The sequence below is a fragment of the Danio rerio genome, chromosome 6, assembly GCF_052040795.2.
Source record: "Danio rerio strain M-AB ecotype USA chromosome 6, GRCz13ab, whole genome shotgun sequence".
In the NCBI taxonomy this organism is placed as follows: Eukaryota; Metazoa; Chordata; class Actinopteri; order Cypriniformes; family Danionidae; genus Danio; species Danio rerio.
The window spans coordinates 52,087,315-52,110,465 of NC_141026.1; the positions used below are offsets into that span (position 1 = coordinate 52,087,315).

At 33.1% G+C, this 23,151-nt stretch overlaps 1 protein-coding gene and 1 long non-coding RNA gene across 7 annotated transcripts in view; one reads left to right on the top strand and one right to left on the bottom strand.

Moving 5' to 3' along the window:
• The window catches only part of LOC147843665 (uncharacterized), a 628,067-nt gene that overhangs the window by 545,905 nt on the left and 59,011 nt on the right, over positions 1-23,151 (top strand). The gene's annotated exons all lie outside the window — the stretch shown is intronic.
• Positions 1,582-22,942, bottom strand: asip1 (agouti signaling protein 1). 6 transcript variants are annotated; one of them, XM_087256206.1, is made up of 5 exons: positions 22,703-22,942; positions 10,925-11,083; positions 6,752-6,925; positions 6,309-6,361; positions 1,582-3,948 (listed from the first exon to the last, which is right to left on the bottom strand). In XM_087256206.1, exons 3-5 carry the CDS (start codon positions 6,909-6,911, stop codon positions 3,784-3,786), a joined length of 378 nt encoding a protein of 125 aa, XP_087112332.1. In that variant the 5' UTR covers positions 6,912-6,925; positions 10,925-11,083; positions 22,703-22,942; the 3' UTR covers positions 1,582-3,783.

Genomic DNA, 23,151 nt, shown 5'->3' on the forward strand with positions numbered 1-23,151 from the left:
TAGTTAAAGGGTTAAAGATGACAGCAGGTAACCCACTAGATCATGTCAGTCGCCAGGTAGAAAATTTGAGGTTCTTTGCAATACTACAGTTCCCAAAGCGACTATGCAGTGTTTGGCCAGCGGGGCAGAGGAATTAACATTTATTAGCCATACTAACCTGCTGTTTCAGACCGAATACTCAGAGTAGCATGGCAAACATTATAGGGGGCGTGTCTCAGGTTGTCGTTGTTCAAAAATGAACCAATGTGCATATAAAAGCAACTTCACCTCAGTAAAGCAGGCTAGGTGGAATAGCGCTATTTACTGATGTTTTGGTGTTAAACTAATTAAAAATCTACATTATCAATGCTGTAAAATCTCCCTTATAAAACTGAAAATAGTCACATCAATCTTTTGCAGAAAGATTTCAGTGGCTGAACAACATTTGCAAATAGGCCATTCGTATAACAACACAATCTACATCAGCTTTGCGTGACTAAAATAGTTTTAAAACAGAACATTACCTGTCTAAAAGTAATACTTCAGCCATGGTGTCGTCCTTCCTCCAGCAAAAGAAACTCCGTTATTGATTCAGATTTGATTTTACCGCTGTCACTCTCTCATGCGCAGATGTACAAATCTACATTTGTTGACAGTTTGGACTTCTTATCAGAGTTATGGAAATTGTAGGCTTGACCAACACAATCTCACGGCAATTCGTAACTTTTTCATTTAGTGGCTAATTCATATGAATTCGTACGATCTAATTCGTACAATTTAGTACGATTTGCTTATCCCCCAATAACGGTTGGGGTTAGGGGTGGGGTCAGGAGCCACACCTCCTTTTTAAAATCGTACCATTTCGTACGACTGAACTCGTACGAATTAGCCACTAAACTGACAAAACGTAAAATACTTATGTTTTCTCGTGAGATCAGGTTGGCTTGACAGTATTTAATTTGAAGACCTTTTTTTTAGTTTCATGCGTCACCCAGAATATAAAAACACATGTTAAATGGATTTAGATCATTTACTTTAATCGTTAATATTGGAATGTGAAGAGACTTTCAACCAGCACAACAAACAATGTTTCTGAAGACAATCACCTACTGCACCTTTAAATAATTGTGAAGCAGTTTCTAGACCTGATTCACAATATTTGAGTTATGTCTTTTCCCATAAATGGTCTCAATGTCAAGCCAAAAACACAAAGCGTACTTGAAACAGTTCCCTGATTAAAAACATCACCGTTTCACGTTGACTGAGCAATTTATTACAGAGAAATCTCACATGCCACATCGTTTCAATCGCTGACACTAAAGCATCTGAAAAAGAGCAGAACTGCTGTCCTATAAAATCACTATCTGCTCTCATTGAGTATCTAATGAACCTACGATGGTTGATTCAGTAGATAAGCAATGCCTCACTAATTCAAGCTTCCATACAGACACATGGCTTCAATCTAATTTGGCCCTTATTAGCTGGAAATTGTAAAATGTTGTAGTTAGCGCTTGTTTGGTAAAGGAATAAACTAGGCCATTAGATGTCCTGGACCCATAAAATGCCTGGAAAGTGTCCCCTGAGAGACATAACAAGGGCCTATCTTTTTTGTTTTTTTTTTGTTTTTTTTCTTTCTCCCTCTTCCACTCTGGGCCAATTCTTGCTTTCAATGTGAACCAGCTGTGGCGTCTGGAGCCTTTAGTGTCACCCCGAGTGTGTGTTTGTTTGAAAGTGTTTTATTACCTGTTGGACTGATAATTATTTGAGGTGTTGGGAATTACTCTTTGATCTCGCTCCTTTCATAAGCAGTTGTGTCCCTAAAGCAAGGTGTTTTGATATTTGCATGGATTAAACCGCATTTTGATAGCTGTTTGTTTGTGCGCATAGTTTATGACCCCTATTAAAGGAGTGTTCTATTTGAAAATGAAATATTTTGGGTCGCGGTACTCTTCTCACTGTGTAATTATACATTTAGATATTAATTAAAAGCAGGAATTTACTCTAGGGGTTAAATTGCCTTTAATTGTGCGTACTTTACTGCATAAATAACCTAATGCATAACAGCTCCCTAAATAAAGTCTTGTTTTTATAAATCACTTCTAGATTTAAAGTTAAGAATTTGTGTTCAATAAAGTTAAATTTAAAGAAAAATGTAAAAAATATTTGGCAATATCTTGTTTCATATACTCCACAGTAAATTTTGTTGTTGTTTCGCAAATTTTGAGGTAAAAATTACATTAAAATGTACAAAATTTGTCGTCTTATCTCAAAGTCTGCTTTCTGTCATGTGGCGTAACATAATGTTTTACTGATTCCATGCATGGACTTTACAATGGCCTGCCTTAAACCTGTCATTACACACCATATGCTTGAGAATCACTCACTGGCATCTCGAGAAAAACCTTTCACGTCTAACCTTTGTAGCTTTAAACTCATTTGATTTATTCTCCATTTTGTTGCATTACTGTTTAAGTGACGAAATGTAATGTACAAAAATGTATCTGTAGCGTGTGTGTGTGTGTGTGTGTGTGTTAGTTTAAATCTTGAATAGGAATAATTTGGGTTGAATACGCCAAACTACAAGGGAAAAAAACAAAAAAACAAGAGGCAACTTTTGTCATAAGATGCATAGACAAATGACATGTTTCAGTCTTTATTATTTTAATTTATAAAGTTATTTATGAATCTGCACAATAAAATTCTGCAATGTTTCCCCTAGTTTATAACTGGGTATGAATTGAATATAATAAACTGGTCCAAAATCATTTATGATATAGACATTGCAACTTGAATCTTTAAAACTGACCCAAGAACTGCAGCTATGTAGGTAAATAAAAAGACAGAGCAAGAGACCACTTGGGAAGTCTGTTTCGTTGCATTTACAATTTACAGTTAAAGTAAAATCTGATTTTGGTTTTGCTCTTCTTTTAAATCTAAAATAAAAAAGGACAATTGGTCAAAATAACAATAAAGGTGCCATGTGTTTATATTTACAGACATCACAATACCAACGTTTTGACGTCAGAAAAGTTAAGGAATCAATATGTAGTGGGATAATACTGATTTTTAATCACAACCATTGAAAAACGCGTGTTATTTAGACCAATTGTACTTCTAGCAATATATTTATATATGACATTTGAAAGAAATCCTCTTAGACATTTATAGAATAAAACAAATATTAACATGTTACTCAATCACAAGCCTAGTAGATCAATTTAATTCGTCTTTCAACAAATATATACCTCATAAATCTTAAAATAAGAATGCCCATTACAACCAAACCCGTCGGTCACCACATCACATTGACACATATTTTGCTATTTCTTCAATTTCTAACTTTTTTTATCTTTATGTGTGTTTAATTCGATCTATTTACATTTTTAGTGTGATGGCGGATATATTTTAGTAAACAACTTTTTGGCGGCAATTGTCGTCGTCACTGTGATTTATACACACACACACACACAGCTCTCTACTCTCGTGTATAGCAGCTCAAACAGGAGAGCAAATGCTTTTAACTTATCTCCATAAAGTGCATACAACCAAAAAAAGTCACCGTATAAACAAGAATATTCTTCCTATAATATTACCCATAATATAAGTAATAATCATAAGGTGATTTTAAGTACCCAGGTGTCTGCATGTGTTTTCCCGCCGTGCGCCTCAGGTTTATCTGGTCAGGAAAAACTCCGAGAAAATCTGACCGCGGTTATGAAAATAATGATGCAGTGCGAGAGATTATCGCCGGTCATAATCCCGCAGGGCTCCATAAACAGGATGGGGTGAGTCTGGTGGTCCTCCTCAGCATTTGGGGTATCCCATGCGGCAGTAGCAGACTGTTTTGAGCAGGCGGCAGTGGCAGAAAGCGCACTGATCGCAGCACACCGCGTTCGGGCTCTTGCAGCTCGCCCACAGGGGCACACAGTTCGGCGGAGGCGGGGGTCTCTTCACTTTATTGGGGAATTTCTGAAACACACAAATGACAAGTGTGCGTTTATATTAGACACCAGCAATTCACGTCTTTGCAATTGAATTTAATTGTGCATATTAATAATGATAATAATGTACCATATACCTGCGGTAGGCTTCAACTTTGTTGTTAAAAATATAATAGGCCTGCTAATTGTGATTGGTGGTGATAACCGAAAATATATGGGTCAAAATTGTAGATTTTTCTTTAATTTCAGAAATCATTCGAAAAGTATGATCATTTACTGTAAATCAAACCCTAATTTCTGAATACTAAAATGCTAATTTCAGAGTTCCACACTTCTTAAAAGTAGTCTATTTAATTTCAGACATATGGATTCAAGGCATGGGAAGTAGCCTACTCAAAAACAAACACTGAAATGCTTGAATTAAATCGAATTAATTGTTATTTAATTAATAATTGCAGCTCTCTTCACTTTATTGGGGAATTTCTGAAACACAGTTGTGCATTTGTGCTGCTATTAGACACCAGCTATTTACGACTTTGCATTTGATTTTAATAATGCATATTAATACTGTTTAGGCAAAAAATGATGTAGAGGATACGCGCCATATTTTAGCTTTGTAGTTAAAAATATAGTAGCATATATCTGTGACCTTGGACCACAAAAACAATGTCTTATGTTGCACGGGTATATATGTGGTACTAACCGAAAATGTAGGCTATCGTATCGGTCAAAATTAGCCTATTGGCTTTTCTTGGCGGAAAAAAACGCACAATATAATTTTATAAGTAGATCATCTTTCACGAATATATTTTGTATATTTCCGATTGTAAATCAATATAAAAACTGTTTTCTGAATAGTAAAATGCATTACTAAGAACTTAATGACATATTTAAAGTTTATTTTCTTATTATTTGTTTTTACTTTGTACACTCAGATCATCTTAGCTAAATATTGTCTTATTCTAACAGACCATACATGAATAAAAGATCTATTAATTCAGCTTTCATGTCAAAATAAAATTAAAATATTGATAGAAATATTAGAGAAAAATATTGAATATAAGGGAATTACTAAAAATACTGAAATATTTAAAATATCATTTAACTCCCACTGAATTAAAATTTTGGTATTGCATTGTTACAAGGCACATTTTTTGATACTTTATGCAAATAAAATGTTCTAAATTACAACATTTTTATTAGAAATTTGCAAGAAAGTTCATCGGTAGATTACAGAATAAATAAAAAAGACATTTTGCTCAAACATTTATTTATTTAATTTGTAAATCTAGAGAATCTGAGAACAGTCATGTGCTCTCTAATTTTTTTTTCGTATATACAGTGCTCAGCATATATAAGTGCACCCCTCACAAATCTATCTTTTAAACTGATATTTTAAATAGGAAGCTCTACAATATTATATTAATGCATATTAGTCAGTACTAAGCCAAATCTGGAGCCTATCTAACAAAATAGCTTACAATAACAGTCCAAAAATTAGTACATCAAAATTTATATGTTATAGTATTAAATACAAGTTTTTAAAAAGAGGGAAAAAATAAAGGGAACCAAAAAAAAAAAAAAATGGACAAATTTAGTTGAAAATTTGTAGGTTGTAATTTTTTTCATTTTGTATTTTGCTTGAATTTAATTTTATTGTCTTTCTATTTCTAAATATGTTTGGTGACTAAAATATTATTTTAATAAATATATTAGTTTAATAAATCTGTTTTGTTCATATGCCCCAAAATACATTGCCTATATTTACTGAGAAATGGATAAAAATATTCATTTTCAAAATGGGGTGTACTCAATTATGCTGAACACTGTATGTGTATGTGTATGTATATACACACACATCAAATATACATAAACCATCAGTGTAATATTGTAGTGAAAATCTATAATAGTACATATTAAAAAGCATGCTAGGTAAAGGATATTATCCACCCTGACCAACAAAGACGCATATAAATACATTTTTATTCAAAGCTAGCATTTTTAAAATGTCAGAGACTTACATGTAAAAGAAAAATTAAAATATTTAAAATAAGAATACATTTTTTTTGTACTAAATGCAACGAAATTATCCATACCAAAACAAACAAGCCGACTTTGCTTTCTCCCAAAAATGTTTAACACAATAATTGCTGCTAAATGCTGCTAAACTCACATTTAATAAAGACATTTATCAAAACTGACCCATAAATAAAATACATTTTGACATGCAGAGATTCAACGCTGTAGATTATAATTTTAAACTCATTTAACATTCCCATGAGCTAAATCGATTGAAAAACTAGCATTTGTTTCATCATTATATCCATCTTGGATAAAAATATTTTCCACAAATGAGTGACCCAGACAGAATATTTAAAGTTTACAAACCTTTTTTGCCTTCTTTTCTGATTTCTTGCTCTTCTTGGGTGTTTTTGAAAGCCCTTCGATGATGGAAAAATACAAACAAGTTTGAACATTGATCAGTTTTTTTATAATAGCAACATAAAAACGATCTGAATAATGTTGTATAATCATGTAACGCTGTAAACCATTTATTTATAGTATACTTGATAGTGACGATCATTCACTCAAGAAAAATAGATTGGCTCTTTGTTCAAACTACATATTTTAACTGGGCTGAAACCACACAATTTGTCATGTTTTAGGGGGGACAGGTTAATTGTTTTATGTTCAATCCACTCAAGTTTGTAAAAACTAATAACTTAATGTAATTCCTTCATGTTGCCCAAACACAAATCGATTGTGTGGAATCCAGCATTTTTACAGTGTTTGTTTTGTGTATGTTTGTCTGTGAGAGGGAAAACTCTTACCGATTATGAGCACAGGAGGTGCATCTGTTTGGTTGTTTGCTAGTAAGTTGCTGTTGCTTTGGTTGGAGCTGTGCTGTTCCTCCATTGGCATGTGTGTGTGCACCGTGACACAGCAGACTAAACAGAGCAGCACACAGCACAGCCACAATGACGGACTCATATTAACACTTCACCCTGCGCAAAACACAAACATCACACAAAAAGTGCAGATCTGCTGATATTGTCACGCAAGGTTGTCCTACAAAACTGCTTTCTAGCAACTCCCAAAAGAAAAACAAAAACACATCCAAAGCATTAAAATTAGTGGGTTTATTCACAACGGTTCAAATGTGACCCTGGACCACAAAACAAATGCAGGCTATTGAAGTCTTCAAATGTCTTAAATCTTAAAAACAGAACTTTGAGCTTTAAAAAGTCTTAAATCTACTAAAATATTGTGTTGCATCTGTTTTTAAAAAGGTTTTAACTTGTCTTTGTTTGTGTATGGCTACACAATCTGGCCATCAACAGTCCAAAACAACCAAAAATCCACCTCAGTAAAACTTTTAACTTTTTACAAAAAAGTCATTTGTAACTCTATTTACTCATAATAGTTTAATTATTTTCTTTATAATAACATTTTTAAAAAGTTCCCCATGTATTTACTGCTGAGGATGCTGACCTGGACAGACTGATGTGCATACTTTATGTCTATTATAGTTTTTAGTCCTTAAATACAAATGTTTTGGCAGGATGTTAAAAGGGAGATTAGCAAAGATTTAGGATATGACATGCCGATGAACCCAGTATTTTTTTACTTGATGGCTTCCCCCCTGAATAATTCAGTTAGTCTCACCTATTTGCACTACATATATTATTATCAACAGCTTTGAAAATAATTACAGTGAACTGGATGATGAAACACTTTGACAGAATTGACACAGGCTGAATCAGATAAATACAGTTAAAGTCATAAATATTAGCCCCCCTGTTTATTTTTTTCCCGCAATTTCTGTTTAAAAGAGCGATTTTTTTAACACATCTCTAAACATAGTTTACATAAACATAACTCATTTCCAATAACTGATTTATTTTGTCTTTGCCATGATGACAGTAAATAATATTTGACTAGATATTTTTCAAGACACTTCTATACAGCTTAAAGTGACATTTAAAGGCTTAACTAGGTTAATTAGGTTAACTAGGCAGGTAAGGGGAATTAGGCAAGTTATTGTATAATGATGGTTTGTTCTGTAGATTTTAGAAAAAAATTTGCTTAAAGGGGCTGATAATATTGTACTTAAAATGGTGCTTAAAAAATTAACAACTGCTTTTATTCTAGCCGAAATAAAACAAATAAGACTTTCTCCAGAAAAAAAAAATATTATCAGATATACTGTGAAAATTTCCTGAATCTGTTAAGCATAATTTGGGAAATATAAAAAAATAAATAAATAAATAAAAGCGGGGCTGATAATTCTGACTTCAACTGTATATGTTTGAGAAAATGACTGCAGATTTAAAATCAGGCATTTTCCAACAGACCTGGGCATTAATCGAAATATTTACTCGATCCTTGAAATGTTGTCAGGGGCGTTGTAGTAGTTATTGTCTTTATATTGTAGTTTATTTATTTAATTACCTACTTTTCTTTTTCCTTTTTCATGTAATGTATTATCTTTTTAAGCTATCACTAATATTTATTTATAATTATAATTGATCTATTATTAATGTTTATTTGTGAATTTAAACATTCTAAGTAAATGTTATGTGTATACTATGTTTATCAAAAACTAATAAAAACAGTTTAAAAACAATTATAGTTTAGTTTGTTGTTTTAAAAATGTATTTATTACATTTTTAGGCAATACAGATACAACAACAAACAAGTGAACAGAACATGCGAGAGAAAGAAAAAATATATTGTTAAAAAAGGGCATCAATTTAATTTGAGATATTGCATATTCATGCACCACAAACCGTCACAAGATCTGACCTTATTAAATCAACCCTCTGATGAGCATGGAGGTTATGTTTAAACCCATATGTAACAAAAATGGATCCCCCCTCTCATGAAATAAAACATCTTTGCCATGAAAGACACAAGTTAAGTAGTCCAGTGGTACATATTCAAGTATTACCCTGTGCCATAAAGGCTTTGTAGGAGTTTTCTCCATTATCCAGTTCAGGAGAATACATTTTCTTGCACAAAATGTCAGGATCTTGGAAATGATGATAGTTTTTTAAAGATTGATCTTTTTTTATTTTAAAGAAAGTTTATGTTGAAAAAAAATGATATGTTTACAATTAGACCTGCTTGTTTTCACACAATATTTAAAATATTTTGCTAAGAAATATCAAAAATTTATATTTATTATATTATAAAATGTATTTCCTTCTTTCCATCAGCTTGATCCCTTTATTCATCAGGGGTCACCACAGCTGATTTAACCAGTAATTCATCCAGCATATCTTTTACACAGCCGATGCCCTTCCAACTTCTACTCAACACTGAGAAACATCCATACACACTCATTCACACTCAGACACTACACGGCCAATGTAGTTTATTCAATTCACCTCTAGCGCATGTGTTTGGGCTGTGGGGGAAACCGGAGCACCCAGAGGAAACTCACGCCAACACAGGGAGTAATAATATGCAAACAGAATTGCCAACTGTATCAGCTGGGGCTCAAACCAGCGACCCTCTTGCTGTGAGGCGACACTGCTAACCACTGAGCCACCGTGTCACCTAAATGTAATAATTATGTTGATAGTGCTAATAAAAATATTTTCCACTTGTGCCGCATTCGAAAACTCCTTAGCGTTTAGCCCTGTATGAGTCTCAAATTTTATTCATAATGGTCTTAAAAATGCCTTAAAAGGTCTTAAACTTGAAACCTGCAGAAACCCTGAAATACATGTAAGAGTCAAAATGATCAATATTTCTTTCTTTCTTTCTTACTTTCTTTCTTTCTTTCTTCAAAAATCATTAGAATATTAAATTAAAGCTCCATACAGATTCTTAGCATTTCCTACTATGAACAGATTTCAATTGTTTTGATTGATAATATATCACCAAGCACTTCATTTAGACAGTTTTAAGGGATATTTTTTAGATATTTCGATTCTTTACACCCTCAAATACCAGATTTTCCAATAGTCAGCCAAATATTTTCCTCACAAACATCAATGAAAAATGCATTTATTCAGCTTTTAGATGTGTATATAATTTCAAAATGTACAAAAAATTGGTTTTGTGGTCCAAGGTCAGAAATAGTTGTGTAAAAGCATATATACAGTGCTCAGTAATTGAATACAGCCCGTTTTGAAAATATAAAATATTTGTTTCCATTTCTCATAGGCAATGTATTTTTGTGCATTTAAACAAAAGAGATTCATTAAACAGATATATTTATTACATATTTTAGTCACCAAACATATTTAGAAATGGAAAGATAAAACAATTAAATTCAAGCAAAATATTGCAAAAACAACAACAACGAAAATACAGCATACACATTTTTTATTAAATTTAAAAAAAAAATTAGCTTCTTTTGATTTTTAAAGTTTGTATTTAAAATTTTTCCATATCATAAATTTGGGTGTGCTAGTTTTTGGACCGTTATTGTAAGCTATTTTGCTAGATAAGTTCTAGATTTGGCTTCAGTACTGACTAATCTAATGTATATGCACAAATATAATATCGTGTAGCTTTCTATTAAAATATGAATTTAAAAGAGAGATCTGTGAGGGGTGTACTCATATATGTTGAGCACTGTATATAGCATTAAATATTAACTTATGCTATCATACAAAAAATAAAGCAAGCCATAGACTGTAAGAGCATTGTAATACTAGATCAGTTCAGCTTGATTCTCTGGCCAGCAAAAGAGTAATCTTTTATTTATTGGTTAAAATTTCCACTTTTTCTAGTAGCCTAGTAGTTGTGTACCAACTAGCAAGTATCAAGAAAACAACAATCCAACAAGAACATTTTCCCAAAACAGAGAAAGCAACAGTTTACAGTACTTCTAGTGGCATTTGATCACAATTTTTGTCATTTCTCACCATGCTCACCCTCCTTTTTCTGACAACCTCGTCTTTTCTTTATATCCTCTTTCACGGTGCATTCAAAACCGAAACTACCCATGGTAATCTTCAGTAGTCGCTGTTGGGAATTTACAAACTGACCTGTCCTTGTGAGTACTGAGGCCCCCAGTTTTCCCTTTGTGAAGCTGGCTGGAGATATTCCCCGTTCCCCTGCTGAGACTCACACAGACGTCTGACAGACTTTTTGTAGTCAGGAAATTCAGAAAGGGGGCGAAATGATAAAATTGGGCAGGGGCGGATCTTGAGCGAACAGAGGGAGAGAGAAGATGGAAAAGGGTGAGGGATAAATAAGTGTATGAGGAAGGTGGTATAGTGGCAACAAATTGTAGTCCGTTAACGATTACATGATGAAAATGTGATGTAGGTAGCGATGTAATCTTCCCCGCTGATAGCAGCCTCAAAGGGCTAATGGTTTCCACTACTAATACCATTAAAAACATTACAAACAACTGTTAACCATTTTAAAAAGCTCATTTTAATGGTTTGTAGTGTGTTTTGGGACACCACATGATGCCAATAAAAGGAAACAAATTACCAGAAGAGACCCACTGGGACCATTATACACTTTCCATCTAAACAAATACAATCATAAACTTTAAAACTATTATAAGGGCATCGTTTTATTTTCAGTAGGGTCAATTACTCATTTGAAGTTGTATACTGCGATTACTTTATTGCTAACTTGTTTTAAACCTAAACCACTGGAAGTGATTATAGGCTGAAAACAAAACATTCTTAATCTAATCATAGCCTACATCTTTAGCTGATTCATTAAACTAAGATTTGCTAAACTTTTTTTGTACTAAACATTTTCATATATGTTTTAAAATAGTTAAAGACATTATTGTATTAAATATGTCGTAATCTCTATACATTTTAGCACAAGAACTATCAAACAAATTTTGGTAATACTTTGTGTCATTGACAAGGTGTCATTGATGCACATGTTCCATGTACTAACTATGAGGTATATGCACATAGACTTTTAATTTCAGCCAGCCTCAAGTCTTTTTGAATATGATGCCACAAGCTTGGCAGACCTGTCTTTGGGAATTTTTGCCCATTCCTCTTTGTAGTACCTCTTAAGCTTAATCAGGTTGGATGGGAAGTGACGGTGTACAGCCATTTTCAGATCTCTCCAGAGATGTTAAATAGGATTTAAGTCTGGTTTTAGGGTTGCTGCATTCATATGTCCCTCTATCCTGACTAGTCTTCCAGTTCCTGCTGCTGAAAAACATCCCTACAGCATGATGCTGCCACCACCATGCTTCACTGGTATTAGCCAGGTAATAAGTGGTGCCTGTTTTTCTCCAGACGAAACGCCTGGCATTCACTCCAAAGAGTTCAATTTTACTCTGATTAAACCAGACAATTTTGTTTCTTATGGTCTGAGAGTTCTTCAGATGTCTTTTGGCAAATTCCAGGCAGGATTGGCTTTCGTCTGGTCATTCTAGGCCTGATTGGTGGATTTCTGCACAGATGGTTGTCCTTCTGTAAGGTTCTCCTCTTTCCACAGAAGAACGCAGAGACATCGTAAATGAAAACCTGCTTCAGAGTGCTCTTGACCTCAGACTGTTGCGACTTCTCATCTTCCAGCAGGACGATGACCCAAAGCACAACGCCAAAATGTCAATAGAGTGGCTTCACAATAACTCGGTGAATGCTCTTGAGTGGCCCAGCCAGAGCCCAGACCTAAATCCTATTGAACATCTGTGGAGAGATCTGAAAATGGCTGTACACCGTCGCTTCCCATCCAGCCTGATAGAGCTTGAGAGGTACTGCAAAGAGGAATGAGCAAAAATTCCCAATGACAGGTGTACCAAGCTTGTGGCATCATATTCAAAAAGACTTGAGGCTGTAATTGCTGCCAAAGTTGCATCAACAACGTATTGAGATTTTTTGACTTGTGAGATATGTGATGTTTAAGGTTTTTTATTTTTAATAAATTTGCACCAATTAAAAAAACTCCTTTCTCACATTGTTATTATGGGGTATGGTGTGTAGAATTGTAAGGAAATAAATTAATTTAATCCATTTTGGAATAAGGCAGTGAAGCGCTATGAATACTTTCCGGATGCACTGTATAGACAAAAAAAGGCATACCTGCTTTAATTTCGCAGGGCAACACCAACTTATTGATATTAAAAAAAGAATGAAAACATTTTCCATTTTGGTAAACATAAAGTGCATTTAACAACACAATGTTCAAGCTTTTCTCAAATAAAACAGTTGTACACTACAACGGTATATTTTATTTGTTTATGTTTTTACTGACTGACATCAGTGGAGTAAAATTAAAATTCATCCATTAATTTTCCTTCAGCATAGTCCCTTTATTCATCAGGGGTCACCACAGCAGAATGAACCGCCAACTTATCCAGCATTTGTTTTACACAGTGGATGCATTTCCAGCTGCAAACCAGTACTGGAAAACACCCATGCACTCTCATTCACACACATACAGTTTGGCAAATTTATTTTATTCAATTAACCTATAGCGCATTGGACTGTGAGGGAAACCGGAGCACCCGGTTTGGAAATTCATGCCAACATGGGGAGAACATGCAAACTTGACCTTACTGTGAGGTGACAGGAGCCACCATGTCACCTAAAATAAAAAAAATACATTAGTAAAATATATAAGTTATTTTAAATTATAGCCCATTACTTATTTTGTAGACTATTAACTTGTTCTCCTCAGGGATATTCAATGGGCAACTGTATATGCACAGCCGTTTTTCAGCCAATGATGAACGTCTGGTGAGAGCTTTATGTGACTATTTTCAATTTCATAAGTTTGTTTTACAGCATCAATGTTGTAATGTAATTCAAATATAATCAAATATAATACAGTTAAATAGACACAAGCATTCATTTAGTTGTTAAAGCGTAAAAAGATACGAAACACCATGTAAACCAGGGGTCACCAACATGGTGCCTGTTGGCACAAGGTAGCCTGCCAGGTTCACATGAGTTGCCCACGGGCCACCACATACATCTAATATTTTTATAGGTATTCTTTTTTAATCACAATTGCATGGTGTAAATTTGAAAAATTACATTAAGTTATATAATGAAAAAACTTTAAAAACTATTTCAGACAAATTAAGTTTCGCATATTGATATTTATCTAGGCTACCTTGTTAAATCATTGTTGACAACTACTGTGAGAAATCATTCACATGAACAATGTCTTCACACAGATGAATATTTTTAATAATAACATATAATTAAAAGTAAATTGAAAAAAATGTGTTATTTAATAACCGGTAGCCCTTCACATTAATTGGTAGCCAAGAAGTAGCTCTCTGTTTTCAAAAGGTTGGTGACCCCTGATGTAAACACTAGCCGTCATTAGCAGCAGGCTAGCGCAGAAACGCCATTGAAAATACCGAGGTACAATTATTTACATATTTTAAAAACATGGCGGGGAAAAATAGAATTTAATGAAGTGCTTAGTTTGGTCTGATTCCCATTAAATATCGAGGCCAGGCAGAAGATAGCTGTTTTTAAATCCTATTACATTTTTAATAGAAAGCTACGAAACAACGCGCTTTCTTCCCTATCAAACGAAAGAACTTGTTTTTGTTTAGCATATGACAAAATCAATGACAGAAAACAATAAGCAGATTGATTTTACTTCGTTTTTTCTCTTAGGGCAGATTTGATTCTTATAAGATCATCTGAACACCACATCACATTTGGATGTTATTTGAAATGACTAGTTGCATCGCATGCATGTTTTTCTCTCTATCTCTGTCTGCCGTCAGCCATTTCCTTGAACACTTTCTGCCGCTACAAGTGTACCATATTTAACTCAAGACGTGTTTAAAGCGGGGAGGATCATGTTGACCAGCAGATGACGCTGTAATTACCTTTTTTCAGAGTTAATCCTTAAATTACACTCAGTCATTAGGAAACCTGTTTGCTTTGACGCATTTACAGTCCCGTTTAAAGCAACTTCTCACTTGTGACTTACTTGCAAATGGTCGTAACAAAATAATGTACTGGTAAACGCTATTTTCCATAGATTCTTCCAAAAGAAAAGGGCCCAGATGTTACAAATAGATTCAATGTGAACCGATGGTGTGCGATAAACACAGGAGTGAGCTGATTCCATCTGCTTTAGGCTGAAATAGACGAGCCCACCCACAGATTCCCTGTGTTTTTTATTTTTTTATTTTACAGTCTATGTTTCTAACATGTCAATGCATTTAACGGGATGAACATCAAATATTCTTAAAGGTTTCTTTTAAACAACTTAAATGCCCATTCTTGGGTTTTTACAGTGTTTACAGCACATTACTGAAGTAAAATAGGTTGGCAATTAGAATTTATGTTTTAACATTACAAGTGGAATTTATAAAAGTGCACCAAAGTGAATTATTTACTCCCTTCTGGCCATGAACAGTTGTAAAAATCATGGCCATGAAGCTGTAAATGTTTTGCTCACATTTAGGAAACCTTTGAATTGTCCACAATAAGGATATGCCATAAATGTCTAATGTCTGGACAAGAAAGCATGTGTTTCTCAGACACTTATTTTCTGTCATTAACGCCAGTTTTTGTCTCTCTGCCTCTAATCCTCAATTATTGCCAGCAGGGTAGTGTGAAAGCATGCATCCCAATTCAAAACGTAAGCCAAACCTAACCATTCAACAGTCAATTCAACAATAAAATTAAGTATTATAATAATAATAATAATATTTTTTTTACAAATATTTTATAACTTACTATAAAAATGATAATGGTTTGATATTGGTTTAACATACTGTATTTATTTGCATCATGCCATTATTTTCATTTATGAGCATCATTATGTCTTACAGCTTGGAGTGAATATAGCAGATGGGTACACTGGCGGGGGGCACCCTAAAATGTAAGAGTTTGTTCAATTTGGTAATTTTCTTTTACGATAAGTTGACTCTCGTTAACTGATTATTAACCATTAACCGGAAAAAAAATTATTCAGTTAAATTTAATGACCATTAAAAATACCACAAATCCCCCTCTAAAACAAATAGGGCTACAACTAAATAGTTTCATTGAAATAGCCTAATTAATACATTAACAATACCAAATGTATTGTAAGTTCAAAGAAACCTATAAACAGCTAAAAAAAAAGCACATCCTATGTGTTCTCTCTTTTTAACAAATGCACAATGTTTAATAAAACAAAAGTGAAATATTTACAGTTTCAGATGATGTCCTGTTTTTAGTGATGATAGACACACATTCTGACTTTTTTGATCAGAAATAAAAATGTTCTGAGGTTAGAGATCTGCATTCGCCAGCCACTTTATTAGTTACACCTTACTAGCACCAGATTGGTGCGTTATCCTGCTGAAAGTCGGCATCAGAAGATGGGCACTGTGGTCATAAAGGGATGGACATGGTCAGTAACAATACTCAGGTAGGCTGTGGCATTGACACGATGCTCAATTGCTACTGATAGGCCCAAAGTGTGCCAAGAAAATATCCCCAAAACCATTACACCACCAACACCAGCCTGAACATTTACAAGGCTGGATGGACCCATGCTTTCATGTTGTTGACGGCAAGTTCTGTCCACCATCTGAATGTTGCAGCAGAAATCAAAACTCATCAGACCACGTTTTTCCAGATTTCTTTTGTCAAATTTTAGTGAGCCTGTTCGAATTGTAGCCTCAGTTTCCTGCTCTTAGCTGACAGGAGGGACACTCGGTGTGGTCTTCTGCTGCTGTAGCCCATCTGCCTCAAGGTTGGACATGTTGTGAGTTCAGAGATGCTCTTCTGCATATCTCGGTTGTCACAAGCAGTTATTTGTGTGTTGCCTTTCGATCAGCTCAAACCAATCAGTCCTTTTTCCTTTGACCTCTGGCATCAACAAGGCATTTGTGCCCACAGAACTGCCGCTCACTGGATATTTTCTCTCTTTCAGGCCATTCCCTGTAAACCCTAGAGATGGTTGTGTGTGAAAATCCCAGTAGATTCGCAGTTTCTGAAATTCTCAGAGCAGCCCATCTATCACCAACAACCACGCCACAGTTAAAGCCACTTAAATCACCTTTCTTCCCTATTCTGATGCTCGGTTTGAACTGCAGCAGATCATCTTGACCATGTCTACATGCCTAAATGCATCGAGTTGCTGCCAAGTGATTGGCTGATTAGAAATTTGCGTTAACGAGCAGTCAGACAGGTGTACCTAATAAAGTGGCCGGGGAGTGAACATTAAAAATGTTAATATTAGAGCAGAATCATTTCACGATTATGAGCTTTTTTCCTTCATGCAGCACCCCAGATGTTTTGGCAATAAAAAGGCTGAGAACATTGTAGTTTTTCAGGGAAAGTTTTATTTGTAAATCGTCGACTGTTTAATATTTCATTTCAAAATGTGCTTTGCACATAAAACATATATTTCAGTTTTACTGCACTGTGAAATCAGGATTCAAGAGTATGAAATCACAGACTTTTGACATTTTTACGAATATGAATTTGATTGTTGTAATAATAACTTCAAAAAAGCAGTATGATGAAAAACATCTCAGTTTGATCACTACGTTTTGACTTTCGCAAGTCACATATCTTCCACAGTAATAACATGTCCATTTTTTTAAAGATAATATAAAGCTATTTTTCCTTTATATTATGATAACAAACTAAACAATACAAAACTGAAATGTTCACATAACACAAAAGACATGGGATGATTTCAGTGTATAATATGAACTGACACCAAATAATCGGTGATCCCTGATCCTGCATGTGTTTCCATTTTCAGCATACAGTTGAAACTATTATGTAGTTTGGTAATATTAAGAGTAGAGAAACCTTTGATTTCCACATCTTAAATGTAGTTTCAAAGCTATATTCCTCTTTGGTTTCAGACATCACAGAACAATACATCTGAGATCAGTAAAAAAACGGGCCGCTGTGGAAATAAGTGCAGACAGATTCTGTGCAGCGCAACTGTTGATAATCTGTCCAGCTGATTTAAGGTTTTGCAGACTTCTAGCTTTTTCTCCCAAACCTGTGACACTGTGTATATTTTCAGGTTCACCGGTGCTAATGCTACACACATAAACTTGAAATGGGCGTATAATGGAAAAGGACGTCTTGGCATAGCTTCAGTGTTATAATTAGCAATGTGCATATGCACTTTTTCAAGCCTAAAAATGAGATTTATTACATTAAAAAAATGAATGAACACTCAAAAGTAATCATGTGAAATTTGTAAAGCAGCAACTGTGTAAAAAAAAAAATCCAAACATAGCTTTTAAGTGCACAAGTGAAGTCAGAGAGTATACAAATAAGACTTATTTTACCTTCTGCGCATTGGATTTTCTTGTCAGGATTTCTGTCTTCCTTCCCATACTCAAAAAAAAAGAAAGAAAAAAAAGCAGAAACTACTTATTTCCTAAGCAGATTTACACATGAATATATTCTCTTTCACGGCTTGTAGCAAGCATGCGACAGCTCTTTTACTGAAAATCGATCCACTCACAGCAAATGTAATATGGAGAATGCGCACATTGGCAGCGTTCCTCCCCTTATCATACAGTACATACCATGAAAATGCTCCTGATCTCCCGCTGGCCTAGTCTAGTCGCATATATGATACATAACATATAGGAGAAACCAAAGATAGATGAGACACTTTCTCTGGGGACACAAAGTTTAAAGCTCAAAACTTCAAATACAGTTACTTATAGTATTTTCAGGGTTTGGTAAATAATCTAAATGATTCATGTTTGTTTATTTCTGTAGCGCTTTTACAATGTAGTTTGTGTCAAAGCAGCTTAATATAGAAGTTCTAGTAAATTAAAAACTGTCAGTCCAGTTTTTAGAGTTGAAGTTTAAAAATAATCATAACAAAAACATTTATAATGCTAGATAATACTGACAAACTTAAATAACACATAAACATGAAAACAAAACAATACATTACTATGAAAGCTGATCTATCGGTCAAAGACGAAGCCTTTTTACTCTCCTCATTAAATCAAATTTAGAGAAGAGATTTTTATTCAAATTACATCTATGAGTAATTAGTCTGCTTTATTTTTTAACATGACACAATATGGGTGAAATTGTCTTTCACAGGGTAACTGTTGCATTTACGTAAAAAATCAAAAAATTATTCTGAGCTGTATCTATTATAATATAAATAAAATAATATGTCATTGTGCAAAATTGTATTATATTTAATTAAATCTTGTTGTTGTAGAGGTTTTAAGGAATGGGACAAAGTATTTTGAGGCTGTATATGATCTTATGATAATATATATCCTTAAATGTATCTTGTTCTGGAATCTGGATACGCCTGAAAATAATTTTTAGTACATAAACTACTGTTACTGAATGATAACTTAGTGGATATGGTAAATCACGGTTAAAATAATAGTCATTATTTTTTATATAAACACTATTACACAAATAGTTTAAAACATTAGCATCAATGTGTAATTTGAGATTTGAGAATGTATCTGAAGTATATTTGTGATATATTTTGGTGGCTCTTTATTGACAGTTCTGTATGTACTTACTGGGTATTAAACTGGGTAATAACTCACTAAACTTACCCCTGAACCTAACCTTAACATTTTATTATGTACATATTTTATACAATTTATAAAAAGTTATGTATAAAATTATAACCTTTCATCAGAGAGAGTTTCAGTGAACAAAAAACCCTGAACGTTAGATCCAAACCAGTTTCTCAATGCACATGATGAGCTCCTTGATCAAAAGCCATAGAGGGAAACAGGTAATTAAATACGATATATACTTCTGATTTAAAAAGATAATTAAAAAGTATTTAGAGGCCCTAAAGATTGTTTAATAATTCATTAAATGTTGTTATGCATGCAAAGAGTCTTTGGTACACTGGTTTATTGTTATACTAAATTACATTTTAGTGGGTATCTTTGTGAAATGATGGTTAAAATAATACTAATTTTATAATAATAATAATAATAATAATTTTATATTAAAACTATTACACATATAGTTTGATATATTATCATCAATGTGTAATTTGAGATGTAATTTTATAGAACTTATCTAAAATTACATATAGGAGAAACCAAAGATGAGACACTTTCTCTGGGGACACAAAGTTTAAAGCTCAAAACTTCAAATACATTAACTTTTCAGGATTTTCAGGGTTTGGTAAATAATCTAAATGATTCATGTTTGTTTATTTCTGTGGCGCTTTTGCAATGTAGATTGTGTCAAAGCAGCTTAATATAGAAGTTCTAGTAAATTAAAAGTTGAAATTCAAAAATAATAATAACAAAAACATTTATAATGCTAGAAAACTGACAAACTTAACACATAAACATGAAAGCAAAACAATAATCAAAATGAAAGTCGATCTATCAGTCATGTATCCAAAGTATATTTGTCATATATTTTGGTAGCTCTTTATTGACAGTTCTGCATGTACTTATAATATTACTGGGTATTAAACTGGGTAATAACTCACTAAAGTTACCCCTGAACCTAACCTTAACATTTTATTAAGTACATATTTTATATAATTTATTTATATAAATTGTATAAAATATGTTTTATATAAATTATATAAAATTATATTTATGATATATTTTGGTGCTCTTTATTTTACAGTTCTGTTTGTACTTATTGTACTACCCCTAAACCTAACCTTAAGACATCAAGTTATTTTAGAAAATTTATATAGTTAAGTGCACTTGTTATGTACATAAACTTTAAAATAAAGCTGTATATTTATGTTTCATAACTTTGAAAATTATAAAAGTTTCATCAGAGAGAGTTTCTGTGATCTAGTGAGCAAAACCCCCTAATTATTAGATCCAAACCAGTGCCTCAATGCACATGGTGAGCTCACTGATCAAATGCCACAGTCCATAAAGGCAAACAGGTAATTCAATATAAAGTATAAAGTATTCAATATAAAGTAATATAAAGTAAATATTCTTCTCTGCCCTCTGATTGTGATATATGTCATTAAATGTTTCTGATTTAAAAAGATAATTTAAAAGTATTTCGAGGCTGCACTGATCATCAGATCAAGAGTTTTTGGTACTGGTTAACTGAATAATAATTTAGTGGGTATCTTCTGGAAATTATGGTTAAAATAATATTCATTATTTTTTATGTAAACTATTACACCAATAGTTTAAAACATTAGCATCAATGTGTAATTTGAGATTTGAGAATGTATCTGAAGAATATTTGTGATTATATTTTGGTGGCTCTTTATTGACAGTTCTGTATGTACTTACTGGGTATTAAACTGGATAATAACTCACTAAACTTACCCCTGAACCTAACTTTAACATTTTATTATGTACATATTTTATATAATTTATATAATGTTATGTACATAAACAGTAAAATAAAGCTGTAAATTTATGTTTTATAACTTTGAAAATTCTAACATTTTCATCAGAGAGAGTTTCAGTGATCCAGTGGGCAAAAACCCCTAAATGTCAGAGCCAAACTAGTTTCTCAATGTACAACATGAGCTCATTGATCAAATGCAACTGTCCATAAAGGCAAACGGGTAATTAAATAGGACAAGTAATTATTATTCTGTCTGTCCTCTGATTGTGATATATGCCATTACATGTTTCTGATTAAAAAAGATAATTAAAACATATTTTGAGACTGCACTGATCATTTAATAAATCATTAAATGTTGTTAGATTTATCAGCAAAGAGTTTTTTTTTGGAATTTTTGAGTTTTTTTAAACTTTGAAAATTATAACATTTTCATCAGAGAGAGTTTAAGTGATCCAGTGAGCAAAAACCCTTAAATATTAGATCCAAACCAGTTTCCAGTTTTAATATCTTTATCATATATTTTTATTACGTTTTTAAACACACACATACATGTGATATTCAGTGGTACAGAAAAACATAAGATGTAATTAAACATAGAGATAGTTTCAGTGATTAAGCAAAAATACCTAAATGTTAGATCAAAAGCAGTTTCTCTTTGCACACAATGAACTCATTGTTGAAATATTGCCATGTATATGTGCAAATAGGTAATAAATAAAATGACAATTAAATAATAATCACAAAACTAATACAGAAAAGTGCTGCAACATTTTTTTATGTCAACAAATTTCTCTTGTTATAAATCAAGATTTGTTTTTGGTATTATTTCTGAATGACATTTTAGTGGGTCTCTTCTGTACAGTAATCAGAATAGTCAAAATATGTCACACTGATAAATTTTGGGAAATATGTTAATAAATACAAATAATATGTATGATCTTTAAATTTCCTGTTCATTTACTTACTCACAGGTCATCCAAGATGTAGGTAATTTTTTTTAATCTGAAATAAATGGCTTTCAATTGATGTATTGGTTGTTAGCATAAGACAACATTTAGCCGATATAAAACTATTCAAAAATCTGGAATCTGTAGTTTAAAAATAAAAAATGTATTCAATTAATATCATATACATATTATTAATTAAAAATGATGTTTTGACAAATTAACAAAAGTAAATTTCTGAAATGTTTTCATAGAAGAAGAACGTAATATTCTGATAAAAATAAAATTTGAATGACAATAAAGATCGATAATTTAGACACATACTTTGTGGTCCAGAGTCACATATATTAAACAAACAAAGCACAGCTGGGAGAAGAAAGAGAAAAACCTACTGATGTAATCGCATGTAACTCAATTGAAAATCCTGAACTGTCTTCTGTGAGGGTTTCAGAGAACAAAACCTTTTAATGTTATTTCCAACAGTTTCTCATTGCGGACGATATCGTAGATCAAAAGATGGAGTTCATATATAGAGACAAACAGGTGTTTAGGAAAGTAATGTTTTGTATTGTTGTTAGTTCTTGCTGAGAAAATAATGGCAACTCACCTTGTACCTCAGGGACTGTATTTATATAAAAAGCGAGAAGTTCTCATGCATGTGTTGTGCTCTATGACGCAAGATTCAGCACTGTTGTCAAAAGCAGACAGGAATGGAGGACGCAGGAAAAGGCTTTAGCTGTCTGGGAGCCAGGAATCCCACTGCAATTTTAAACAGATTAGAGGAATAAAATGGTTTGCAAGCCATTATGAGCATGAAGCAGGCAGGTCTGGTTCTCCTCTGGAAGAAGCTTTGAGGATATTGTTGAGGAGATTTGAAGAATGCAAGCGTTAAACTCTTCAGAGACGCCATGTTTACACCTGCTCAGGCCATGCAGTTTAGAAACCAAGTTGAGCATTATTTACCAAGATTTATTGTATCACATAAAAGTAATTCTCCCAGCACACTCGTTTGTTTATGCCAACTCCATAAAACTGTTTTGGTTTATGAGCTTCAAA

Coding starts and splice junctions, on each gene's coding strand:
- asip1 (XM_087256205.1), bottom strand. CDS start 10,883: ATGGGTAGTTTCGGTTTTGAATGCACCGTGAAAGAGGATATAAAGAAA. Junction 6,869..10,801: donor GAAAAAGGAGGGTGAGCATG/GTGAGAAATGAC, acceptor TGCTCTGTTTAG/TCTGCTGTGTCACGGTGCAC. Junction 6,362..6,751: donor ACCTCCTGTGCTCATAATCG/GTAAGAGTTTTC, acceptor CCATCATCGAAG/GGCTTTCAAAAACACCCAAG.